This window comes from Erinaceus europaeus, chromosome 18 (assembly GCF_950295315.1).
Source record: "Erinaceus europaeus chromosome 18, mEriEur2.1, whole genome shotgun sequence".
Lineage (NCBI taxonomy): Eukaryota > Metazoa > Chordata > Mammalia > Eulipotyphla > Erinaceidae > Erinaceus > Erinaceus europaeus.
In genome coordinates this window covers 44,881,192-44,893,573 of record NC_080179.1, presented here as the reverse complement: position 1 = coordinate 44,893,573, position 12,382 = coordinate 44,881,192, and the positions used below count along the sequence as shown (strand labels likewise).

At 36.6% G+C, this 12,382-nt stretch overlaps 1 protein-coding gene across 7 annotated transcripts in view; it reads left to right on the top strand.

Moving 5' to 3' along the window:
- PTPN4 (protein tyrosine phosphatase non-receptor type 4) overlaps window positions 1–12,141 on the top strand; it is a 131,234-nt gene extending 119,093 nt beyond the window's left edge. For 5 of the 7 annotated variants that reach the window (XM_060177986.1, XM_060177989.1, XM_060177985.1 and 2 more), the window contains 3 exons: window positions 1,201–1,349; window positions 2,213–2,348; window positions 4,460–12,141. In XM_060177986.1, coding sequence (XP_060033969.1) covers window positions 1,201–1,349; window positions 2,213–2,348; window positions 4,460–4,546 — 372 coding nt within the window. In that variant the 3' untranslated portion in view covers window positions 4,547–12,141. The remainder of the gene's footprint in view (window positions 1–1,200; window positions 1,350–2,212; window positions 2,349–4,459) is intronic. The other 2 variants (XR_009545981.1, XR_009545980.1) reach the window with 2 other exon arrangements.
- The last annotated feature ends 241 nt before the right edge of the window (window positions 12,142–12,382 follow it).

Below are 12,382 nucleotides of genomic sequence, written 5' to 3'. Positions count from 1 at the left end.
GAGTAATACCTATTATTTCATTTTTTAAATGATGTTTTGAAATACGAATTATTATTTTTATCTTTGTTTTATCCAATTTTTTAAGCTTTATTTTCCTAGATTTCATGAGTGTACTTATGTTTTTCAAAGTTAGCTTAATTTTTTTGTATTTATTTATTTATTGGATAGAGACAGTCAGAAATTGAGAAGGATGGGGGAGATAGAGAGGGAGAGAGACAGAGAGATCCTGCAGCACTGCTTCACCACTTGCAAAGCTTTCCCCTTGCAGGTAGGGACGGAGGCTTGAGCCCAGGTCCTTGCACACTGTAACATGTGCACTCAACTAGGTGCGTCTACCCTCAGCCCCAGCTTAATTTTGTTTATAAAAAAAAAAAAAAATGGGGGTTTGGGCAGATGGTGGCGGCAGACCAGGTAAGAGTGCACATTACCATGTGCCAGGACCTGGGTTCAAATGCCCAGTCCCCACTAACTCACCCTCAGTCAAAAGAAGAATTTTAAAAATGACTTAATCCATTAAAAGAAGGCTTTCAAGAGGAGTGGAGCAGTCATGCAGACACCAAACCCCAATAATAATCCTGGTGCCCCAAAACATCCTTTCATCTGACCATTTCTTTCACTTTTTATTTGTTTTCATTAAATGTTCCTCTGGACTTTAATTGGCTTTTACTTGCTTACTTGATTATGACCTTAACACTGTTTCACAGCTGTGAAAATTGAGTCATAATAATAAGGGCCAGAGAGAGCTTACTTGGTATGATATGGGCCTGGTCATGTGTGCAGCCCAGGGTGGAGCCCTGGCACCACAAGAAGACACTATGATATCTGGGGAAGCTCCTTGCTAAGGTCTCTCATCTCATCTCCACACAAATATATATGTATGTATTCTTTACATAGAGATACGTAAATAATGAAAAACTTGGCCCAGAAGCATGAAGTGTGTATGTGAGGCCCTGGTACTGTCAAAAGAAGACTAACAATTCAAGTAGCTGAATCAAATTAATATTTAACTTTTATAAACTAGTTTATTTCAGTTTTCATGAAAAGAAAAATTTGGGTTTTATGCATTTCTTGTTTGGTGAATAAAGAAAATAGTTTCTTTTGCTTTTTCCTAATATCAAAATGGCATGAATATGTATATATATACATTTGTTTCAGAGATGATTTCTAAATCATTGGGTATCATTTTTCATTTACACTTAGAAAAATGAGAGTCGTCAGCTCACTCAGATCCAGTACATAGCTTGGCCTGACCATGGAGTCCCTGACGATTCAAGTGACTTTCTGGATTTTGTCTGTCATGTACGAAATAAGAGGGCTGGCAAGGAAGAACCTGTTGTTGTTCATTGCAGGTATTCTGTTTCCTGTCTGTTTGAATATTATGTTGTTTTCAAGAGGGAATGTGAGCGCCTTTTATCCTGAAGTCCTGACAGTCACTGTGATAGAACTCAAAGCTCGGTTCAGTATGTGCCTTCATCACAAGCTGCCAAAAACCAGCAAATCACTACACTGCTTCCTAGGAATTTTATCATTTTCTGAAGTTGGCATGTTTCAGGGCTGACAGTATCTTGGGTTTATTGATGTGCATCAATTATCAGGTTGCAACTCAAGGTTCAGGACTCCTGTCACGGCCGTGCTGCTTCCCTGGCCTGTGGACCCTGTTAGACCTGTGAGTGAATTCTCACCACTGTGGGATGAACCTGCTCACTATGTCAGAGCAGGTTCCAAGAGCTCCTTGTGGCAGTCTACCTCTCTTCTATCCAGCTCCGGTTCCCATTCTGTCCTGTTCAGCTCCCCTCTAACGTCCCCCTCTGGGAGTATGGACCAGATGAAAGTGTAGGTTATTAATATATTCTGTACATTTATTAGTAATTTGTTAATTGTAATTTCATTGTTTTACATCTGAAAGGGCTTTTGTTCTACTAAGCATCTCTGCTTCACTTAAATCTTAAAAAACTGAAATGTAGTATTTTTAGGATAGAATTTTTAAAGCACTAAGGAAGACTAAAAGCCATTTCATTTAGTATGTATTAAGTGTGACTTTTTTTTCAACTATTCAAAATATTTTCTACTTGGTTTGCTAATTTTATAGCAGAAAGCATTAAAGTGGAGTTACTGTACTACAGCATTATAATTCAGTACATTATTTTTCTGCACAGAATCCACAAGAAGATTAACAGGACACTGTAAGATCTGTGTTTGTTTTTTATTTTAGTGCTGGGATTGGAAGAACTGGGGTTCTTATTACTATGGAAACAGCCATGTGTCTCATTGAATGCAATCAACCTGTTTATCCACTAGACATTGTAAGAACAATGAGAGATCAGCGAGCCATGATGATTCAAACACCAGTAAGTACTGTGCTACATGGCTTCTTGTTATCACAGTATAGTCTTTTTTTTTTTTTTTTCCTTTAGGCTTATCACTGGGTCTCAGTGCCTGCACTGCAAATCCACTGCTCCTGGAGGCCATTTTTCCCATTTTTGTTGCCCTTGTTGTTGTTATTGCTGTTGGATAGGACAGAGAAATCGAAAGAGGAGGGGAAGACAGAGAGGGAGAGAAAAAGAGACACCTGCAGACCTGCTTCACCACTTGTGAATCGACCGCCCGCCTCCCCCCCACACACACAGGTGGAAGCCCTAGGGGCCTGAACCAGGATCCTTGTGCTGGTCTTTGTGCTTTGTGCCATGTGCGCTTAACCCACTGTGCTACCACCCGGCCCCCATCACAGTATTTTCTTTTTTTTTTTTTTCCCCACCAGGGTTATTGCTAGGACTTAGTGCCTACACCACGAGTCCACTGCTCCTGGAGGCTATTTTTTTCCCCTTTTGTTGCCCTTGTTTTTTTTTTTTTAATCTTTGTTGTGGTTATTATTGATGTCCTTGTTGGATAGGACAGAGAGAAATGGAGAGGGGAAGAGAAAGACAAACACCTGCAGACCTGCTTCACCACTTGTGAAGTGACCCTCCCCCTGCAGGTGGGGAGCCAGGGCCTCGAACTGGAATCCTTATGCCAGTCCTTGTGCTTTGCGCCAAATGCGCTTAACCCACTGTGCTACTGCCCAGCTCCCTATCACAGTATATTCTTTTTTTTTTTTATTTATTGCATAAGGACAACCAGAAATCAAGAGTGGAGGGGTTGATAGGGAGAGAGACACCTGCAGCACTGCTTCACGACTCGCAAAGCGTTTCCTCTCCAGGTGGGAACCGGGGACTCGAACCCGTGTCCTTGCACATTGTAATACATGCGCTCAACCAGGTGCACCACCACCTGGCCCCCTATCACAGTACATTCTAAACCACATTTTATCTTTTTAAATTTTCCACTAGAGTCCAATAACTCCTATCACATGATTAAACTAACTTGTGAGCCCAACTTGGCTCACTCCTTGTTTTTGTAGGTGAAGTTTAATGACAGCAAAACTACCCAAGAAATAGCTCTTCTCTATGAGGCTACACAATAAGCTTGGGACACACATTAGCTTGTTTATAGGGATTTTAAAAATAATTCTAATTGTGGGATATGTGGACATGGTTCTAAAGTAAGAGTTGTAAAAATCTATTCATTGAAGTCCAGTATCTGTCCCTCTACCCCTCCCTTTCATAGAAAAACATTTTTTTAATTATGTATACTTCTCTTGCTTTTCACTGAGATAGATGCATAGACAATTGAAGTGTGTCACGCTTTCTTTTGTAGAGATGATATATTGTATGCTTTTTCTCTGCCTTCTTTTTTTCACTTAAAAGAAAAATGTCTGGTGATCATTCTGTAGAAGCCAGTAGACTTTTATTCTTCATACACTGTATTGTGTTGTACTGGCAGTGTGGACCACAGCTACTAACTCATTTCTTTAGTGATGACAATTTGAATTTCTTTAGCTTTTTTGTTATTACAAATAACCCAACAAATAACCTTACTTTCATTTATATTCATATATGATAAGCTTATACTTATCATAATTTTATTAGACAGATGCTGCCAAATTCCCATCAATAGGGATTCTAGTGTTTACATTCTCTCTTTTTTTTTATTATTACTGTTGCATAGAGACAGAGAGAAACTGAGAGGGAAAAGAGAGATAGAAAGGGAGGGGGGACTGGGCGGTAGTACAGCAGGTTAAGCGCACATGGTGAGAAAGGGAGAGAGGCAGAGAGACACCTGCAGCCCTGCTTCACCACTTGTGCTGCTTCCCCCCCCTGCGGGTGGGGACCAGGGACTCGAACCCAGATCCTCACACACTGTAATGTGTGTGCTTAACGAGGTGCACCACCACCTGGCCCCAGTGTTTACATTCTTGCTAGCTAAATATGAATGAGTTTTGTCAGCACAATATAAAAAAGCACAGACTGGTAGTTTTTGCCATTCTGTTGGAAAACACTATTTTTTGGACTTTTATTTTGCTTTACTTATATAAACAAACCAAATGAAATGTTTTGTCTTTTTTTTAATTGTTGTCTTTCAGAGTCAATACAGATTTGTATGTGAGGCTATTCTGAAGGTTTATGAAGAAGGACTTGTTAAACCTTTAACGACATCATCAAGTAAATGAGAAGAGTCATGGGAGATGTGGTGAGAACCACTTTCCATTCTGTTCACTGTGCCATAGACTGCGTGCAGGAATTGGCAGCAAAACAAACAAACAAAAAATGAAGAACTCACAAAAACTGAAAACTTCGGCACTGTTGCACTTTATGTTAAAAAAAAAAATTGTCACTCTCAAAATCTCTGACTCGTGTGTTTGAAGATTGTTCCATGCTTCGCTCTGATCAAACAGCAACTGAGTGTCCAGGATGGTTGGTGGGGCAGGCGGCGCCGCACCGTCCCCTTTTCAGACAGCTTCACAATGAGGCTGAAAGTTGTCGTCGTCTCTGTGACACACCAAGTGCGCGTCAGGAAGCACATCTGATGTTTCCCAGTGATTCATGTACTTACATACTGATGACCAGATTCTATTTTTTAAATCGTAGCAATATCATCCTCAATATTAGCCAGTACACTGCCTCTGGATGCAGCACACCTTCCCTACACTGTCCCTGTAGAGACCTGCTGTTCACAAGAAGAAGGGTGGAACTTGCTCTCCCCAGGAAATGCTGCACAGTGTCCATTTACCAGCATCTTATGGAAAGGAGAAAGACGAATCTACAAATTTTCTTGGATTTAATAATGTAACATATTTATCATATAAGGTTGGCTTATTCCAAATCATGTGATTCATATACTTGACGTAAAGGAATGCATGCATTGTGTCTTAACCCCTTAAGTGCCTTGAGACGTCTTTGTATGTCTAATGAAAAGGCACTCATTTGACCCCACTAGGAGGTATGTATGTATGTATGTATATTGTACATTTACATTTTTAATGCATTTTGAATCACTTCCCTTTTTATTTTTAAAGTAGTTTCCTGTGTTGAGAACTACAAAGTCAAAGGAGGGTAAGGAAATTCTGCTTCTTACTCGCTTCCTGTATTTTGCCATGAGAAGGAAGGAGAATTTGTATTCTACTGAATGAGCTCTGCTGCTATGGATTGTCCAGTATCTGCACATGCCTCCCCTGAGGAACAAGGGTTATAGTTGTTGCAGCTCAAGTTAAAAGCTGCTTTATTCTGATCTCTGGCTTTAGAAGTGGCATCTAATATGCACATAAAACTTAAACACGTTGGTGCTCTATGCTAACGTTAGAGATGAGTTGATTATGATTTATTTCTGGTACTAAATCAATACTCTCCAGCCTTCATTTTATTTCAGATCATGCCTTGTTCACTCTGGCCTCTTGGTTGGGATACTTGCAACAAGCAGTGAAATATTAACTTTCTTCAGATGTGATTTCCACATGCAATCTCTTAATAACTAAAATGAGGATTTTCTTGTCATTTTTATGCACAGTTCCTCCAATTCATATATACTGATTAAGCTGTGGGCATGTTAATAGAGTTTTAACTGTGACTTAGATGCTGGAGTATCTAATTCACTTTCAGGATGTGTATGTTTCACTTCTCAGATTTCTTGATTTTTGAGTCTAAGGAGAGGGCTAGAACTTTTGATCTGCCCAGTTTTTTTCCCCTTTACTCTTTTTGATAGAGGATAAGAGACAGACAGAAATGGGGAGACACCCGCAGTACTGCTCTTCTGGTCATGAAGCTTCCCCGCTGCCCAGTTTTAATGTAAGTGGAAATTTGCTCACCAATTGAAAGGTTATACTAACCAATTATTTTATCAAGACTATAGTTAAAATGGATTAGTTTACTGTGGTTTCTGAATATTTCTGTTTAAAATTTAATAAATTTGAATTGAATAGTCAATATTTAAAAGTTAAATAGATACTTTGGAATGCCACTTAGTATGAAGGTAAATAAACATTTTAAAATCATAAGTAAAATCTGAATGATGTTATTTCATATCTTAAAATTCATAGTAGTGAATTTGGGGAAGTTCCTAAGCAAAAACAGAATACCAAATAACTTACTTTATCAAAATATTTTAAGTTGTAGGGCCAGGTGGTGGCACACCTGGTTAAGCGCACACATTATAGTGTGCAAGGACCCGGGTTTGAGCCCCCAGTGCCTACCTGCAGGGGGAAAGTTTTGCAAATGGTGAAGCAGGGCAGCAGGTGTCTGTCTGTCTCCCTCTCTATAGCCCCCTTCCCTCTTGATTTCTGGCTTTCTCCATTCTCCACCAACAGATAAATATAAAGCTGGCTACCATGTATGTATCATGATGAAGTGAGAAACTAAGAAATAATGGGGGTCTACAGAATTGAGAACTGTTTGGTAGTTCATTTGCACCAGGACTTATAAAGAAAATATGCTCTGCTGTATGGACAGAATATAACAGCAACAGATAAGAAGCTTTTGTTGTGCAGATGGAAACTGACAAATGCCCTGACTGCCGTGTTCTTTAGGTCTTTGTTAATACTCCTGAGATTACTTTGGCAAGATGAGCTTGTTGGCAAGGAGCACTGCTGCCTTTCTAATTATTAATGTCAGTCTTTAAATAATAACATACTTAACAGAATGACATTTAAATCCCTCATGTATGACTTGCTCATGTGGGAACTACCCTTCTATATTTTCATGTACATAAAATATCCTATTTTCAAAGGGCATATTTATTAGCATCTTAAATTTTTTTTTAAATCATAACTTCTTGAAATGAGTATGCTAATTATTGCTTCTCTGTTCTCCCAGTAGATAAGATTTTATCCATTAAACCAAAGGATGTTTTAGCCTGTTTAGCTATCTCTGTTAGATTGTCAAGATAATTTCTAGCTTCCAGACTCCAGCTAGTTTTAGGTTCCAGTCATGTCAGTATAGATTACGTGATAAAAATGCCAAATTCCTTATACCTAAGCCACCCCCCACACACAGTCGATGCTGACTTTTATTCTGATAATTGGGATGTTTTGTCTTAGACACTGGTGTATCAGGAGGTTTTTGTGAGTGCTACGAAATGTTTGTATAAAGCTTCCTATGATTTAGGGTGGTTTTACCGTGTTCATTTCAAATGTTTTATCCAGCATCTCATTTTTGTCAACATTGTGTACACAGGATAAATATTATTTTGGAATAGAATTTGCACACAATAAGAAGTGGTAGTATTTGTTAAACCAATGCATCCATTCAAAATAAAGGCAAGGAGCATATGAAGTAATTTCCCAGGTATAGATTGCTAGTACAAGTAGGGTAATGGAAAGGGTTCATCATTTTGGTTGAGTTAAGCTAAATTTTATATATGAAAGCTGGCTGCAAATTATAAAAAAATGTGTTAAGGCATTGGGACAGTTGCTTGAGAGTTCCACATACTAACATGTACACATAAATATTCTTTTATGTGTTCATTATGTTTCATAAAGGCTAATGCTAAGAAACTGGTTAAACCATTAACTCTACAATTGTTAATAATCTGTTAGCGAGGCTGGTCAGGTCTAACCAAGTGTTTTATTAATTAAAAGTTTCCTATCTCCACTAGAAGTTTGAGAACTAAAAAGAACTTGAAAGATCTTACCCAATCTCACCTTCTGCTATTGGCAACATGTGCGGTAGCATAAATCCTTGTGAATTTTAGTCTACTTCAGCTCACTAGTTATACTCAGGCAGTATTTTCACCTCAGTAGGATGACCTTAGACAGTGTCGCTTAATTTAGAAAATAAGTAGAATTTTAAAAGTGATTCTTATTAGGACCCCTACTTAGTTTGTTACTTACTCATATTTCTCTAGTAAGACATAAGCTTTTGTAAAGTATTTATGCTGATATACATGCAGTTAAAAAAAAAAAGTTCTAAAACACAAATTAGAAGACAAAGCTCTTATAGAACTAATACTTAGAGTATGTTTACTTATAATCAAATAATTTACGTTCATGTAAATGTGTAGTACAATTAAAGTATTACTTGTGTTAAAATATCAGAAAGAAGGAAAAAAATTAACAGTCGTCTATTTAGTATCTGTTTTGAATATTTAAGATAATCTAATGGGTAAGTTTGCCAAAGTAGTTTTGAATTCATTAAGAAGTATTTATACCACAACAACGTGGCATATGTTTACATCTCTTCTGTGTTGTAGTTCAGTTAAATCTGCATTCAAGTCACTAAGAGTACATACATTTTGATAAATATCTGTTCTGATAAACATCTCTTAATATGACAAGACAAAGATCAACTATGCCACTGCTAGCTTTTCTGTAAGCTATCAGAGCAACAAAGTACCCGTATTAACAGTGCGTGCTTCCTGTGTTTGCTTCAGCTGTCCAACCACAGTGCATGCGTGTGCGCATGCGTGCTTCCTCCAAATCAGTGAAAAGTTTTTTGTTTTTGGCAAATATCTAAATTACTGATCTGTTGGCAAATATTTATTAGTGTCTTGGTATGATCACAGCACAAGTTGTAGCCAAGTGATTTACAAAATTCTTAGAAAATGATATGGATACAAAGAAATGTATACGATAAAAATATTTATGGGCTGGTTGCCAGCAGATAGTTTTATAAAGGGTCCATGAAGTTGATTCCTTAATTCTGTATTTTTAGGCTGAACTTTAAATCATCTCGATTACTACAGTAAACATTTCAGTGTTTGTAAATAGAAGCAAACTCTACTTCATTTTAACAACCCAACTGAAATAGTTGTAGGTAGACATAGTTCTATTTTCTTATCTAAATTTGCTGCTATTTATTTGTTTTATTTTTTCTATTTTATGTTTACTGTTAATTTCTGAAGCTTTTTTTTTAATTCACTGTTATTTTTACTTCAGTAATCCAAGCAACCAGAAATAGTAACACTCTAGGTGCGATCCATCAGCATTGACTAAATATGACTCAGTGCATAAACAAACCAAATTTTTTCTTATTAACAGAGTGAAAGGTATAAGCAATGTTGCATGTCTCAGAGGCTATGATTTTAAGAGGACATTTTATGCTTAGCTTCCTGAAGGTTTGAAGAATTTCCAGTCTGAGAATGAAAATGTTTGAGAGCTTTGTGATTGTAAGATTTTCAGTTAAACACTGTAGAGCTTTCCTATTGTGTAAATGATATAAAAATATTTTTCTATGGACGAAAGATTGAAACTGTTAACTTTTACTTCATGTTTAAAAAATATTTGTATGTCCTTCATGCTGTAAAGAAAAATGAATGTATCTATCAATACTTGCTAGAATTACAACTTAATTCTAAAGATAGCCTTTGTTTAAAATGCCAGTGAGGCAATAAAAAAGGAGAGAAGTTTTTCCACTCCAAGGTACAAAAATAAAATTTAGAAGAATAAGGTTTTCAATATGAATGACAGCAATGGTTATTGAAACATATTTCAAGTCTAACACACATTCTTTGTTCATTTGCTGTTACTTAGCCCTAGATGAGGAAGTTCCAGGGGAAAGCACGCACATCTTATGTCTAAGTGGAAGATGATGAAATGGTCATCTTCTGGAGTGTGAGGGTGTTTGTGTGTGAGGGTCAGGGTTCTGCTGTATATGTTTGCCATCAAGAAAAGTTCTCATACTTTGTCACTCTAGCAGCCACACATGAGGACATTATTATAAGAGTGTGACATTGGTAAAGTCAGAAACCATGCCTAAGATTTATGACAGAAATACATGCGGAAGCCCCTGACAGATTGCGAGTTTTCTCTCTCTATTCTCAGTATTTTTAGACAAAAACCACTGAATCCAATTCTGACTTCTAAATTTGTTTAAGTAATATTTTATCATTCATTAAATGTAATGAGATGTTGGATCCCTCCAACTTTAAATAAATTACTACTTTTTTTTCCCTTAAGTATAAATGTTTTGCAGTAAACTCTTATGTTGATATAAACTCAGTATATTGATACTTTCCTAACTCTAGTTGCCATTAGTAAAGGCTCACTCAATCAAAGTTTCCAAATATTACCTATGATAACATTAATAATTAAAATGCCACACTGCTGAATGATGTTATCTCCATGAAACCATTAAAAAGGCTTAGCCTGCTCACAATCTTAGTCACAAATAGATAGTAATTTGTGTTTCCCTCAAATCTATTTTAGTTATAATTTAGCCCACTTTACCTTCTACTAAAGTAGCTTTGTGGTTTCTACTCCTGAATTGTAGTGTTTCTTTTCCTGTCTTTCTAGTGGACATAATTATTCTATTTTGTTCTGATTTGCTTTGCTTTGTTTTATTGTTTTTTTTGTTTTTTTTTACCAGAGCATTGCTCAGCTCTGTTTTATGATGGTGCAGGGGATTGAACCTGGGACTTCAAAGCCTCAGGCATGAGAGTCTCTTTGCATAACCATTATGCTATCTATCCCTGCCCAATAATTCTTTATTTTGGATATTCTTTTGGATAGTTCAAATTTCAGTGCTGATATTGATTTCTTGAATTTCAGATAGAAGCACTTTATTTCATACTACTGATTTAACTTATACACTTTAAAAAATCTGTCCTAGCAGTTTTGTAAGTAGAGGGGAAATAGTAGATTAATTTGTAAGCTTATTGTACTGGACTAAAGCTTAAATGCTTTAAAATGTTCTCTTGATCATTTGATATTTTAAAAAGGTAACGTGGTTGTAGATTTGCCATTTGCTATAATTTATTTCAGTATAGTAGCAGCTACCCTAGTGACTGTCATGCTGGAATCTGAGTTCCCTCACCTAACTTCCGTCAGATTTGGCTTACTGTAATCATTTCGACTTTGCATTTTTGTACATAGATATTAAAGTCCTTTGTTTTGAGTTGTACTCACAAGTAATTTGAAGAGAGCAAAGTTCTGACACTTTACATGTCAAAGGGCAGAACTTTAGATACTGAGAAACAGTTTATATTAAGCTGTTTGCATTCCCCTGTTGTTAGAATGTATTTGATTTAAAAAATGATACCTGTGTAGTCCATGTTCTTACAGCATCAGAACATTGTAGTTGTAATCCATGTTGTAATCTTTTCAGATGAGAAAAGCTTGTCTTTTATTTTCTACAGTGTAGGCTTAATTTTAGGACAGATAGTTTATATAATTATCAACAATATTTTTTGTAATAGTTTTAAAGTTACTTCTACATGGAGGTTGTTTTTAATTTGGGATTTTTTTTTTCTTGGAACAGGTGCTATATGTAAATATGAAGGGCAAAAAGTCACTTAGTTAAGTCTGGTTAATTAAGATATAGTTTTACATTTCTGCTACCACTTCATATTTAATTGTACTTAACTAGTAGCAAATGGAATTACACCCATATATATTTTTTAACTTCCCCAAAATTTCTTTCCATATACTTTGGGCACATGATTAAGAGGCAAAGGAACTTAGGGTTTGTTTAAAATGTAAATCTGGATTCAGTCAAAACTGGATCATTGGAAATCCCTACTATGTATCTGTCACTGCAACTTCACTATATATTTGAACGGCCTTGTACAGCTATTTTAATGTCAGTAAGCTATAGAGTCGCTGTAACCAACCCATGCGCCAAAAAATATACAAGTATTGCAAACAGGAAAGAATGCCAATTTTCATTAAAACTGTTTTTATTCTAGAAGCAATTTATGTCATGTGAAAGATTATATATGTTTTGTTGGCCATATTTCATTTTGATTGAGAAATAATTGTTCAGGTACAAATGTGAAAAAAAGTAGCTGTGACTTTTAGTTATTCAATTGCAAAATAAAGATGAGCTTTAGTAACTTAAATTGTAAGAGTTTGGGAGATTATTTTATGAACATTTAGCAAGGTGTTTTTCAACAAAAGTTACATTCATTTAGGGGTGGTCAGAATGAACTGGAAAACTGGTAAATGTAGTTATTACTGAAATTACTGGCTTGGCGCACCTGGTTGAGCACGCAGGGGACTCAGGTTCAAGCCCCCTTGGTCCCCACGTGCAGTGGTGAACCAGGGCTGCAGGTGTCTCTCACTGTCTCCTTATCTCCCCCT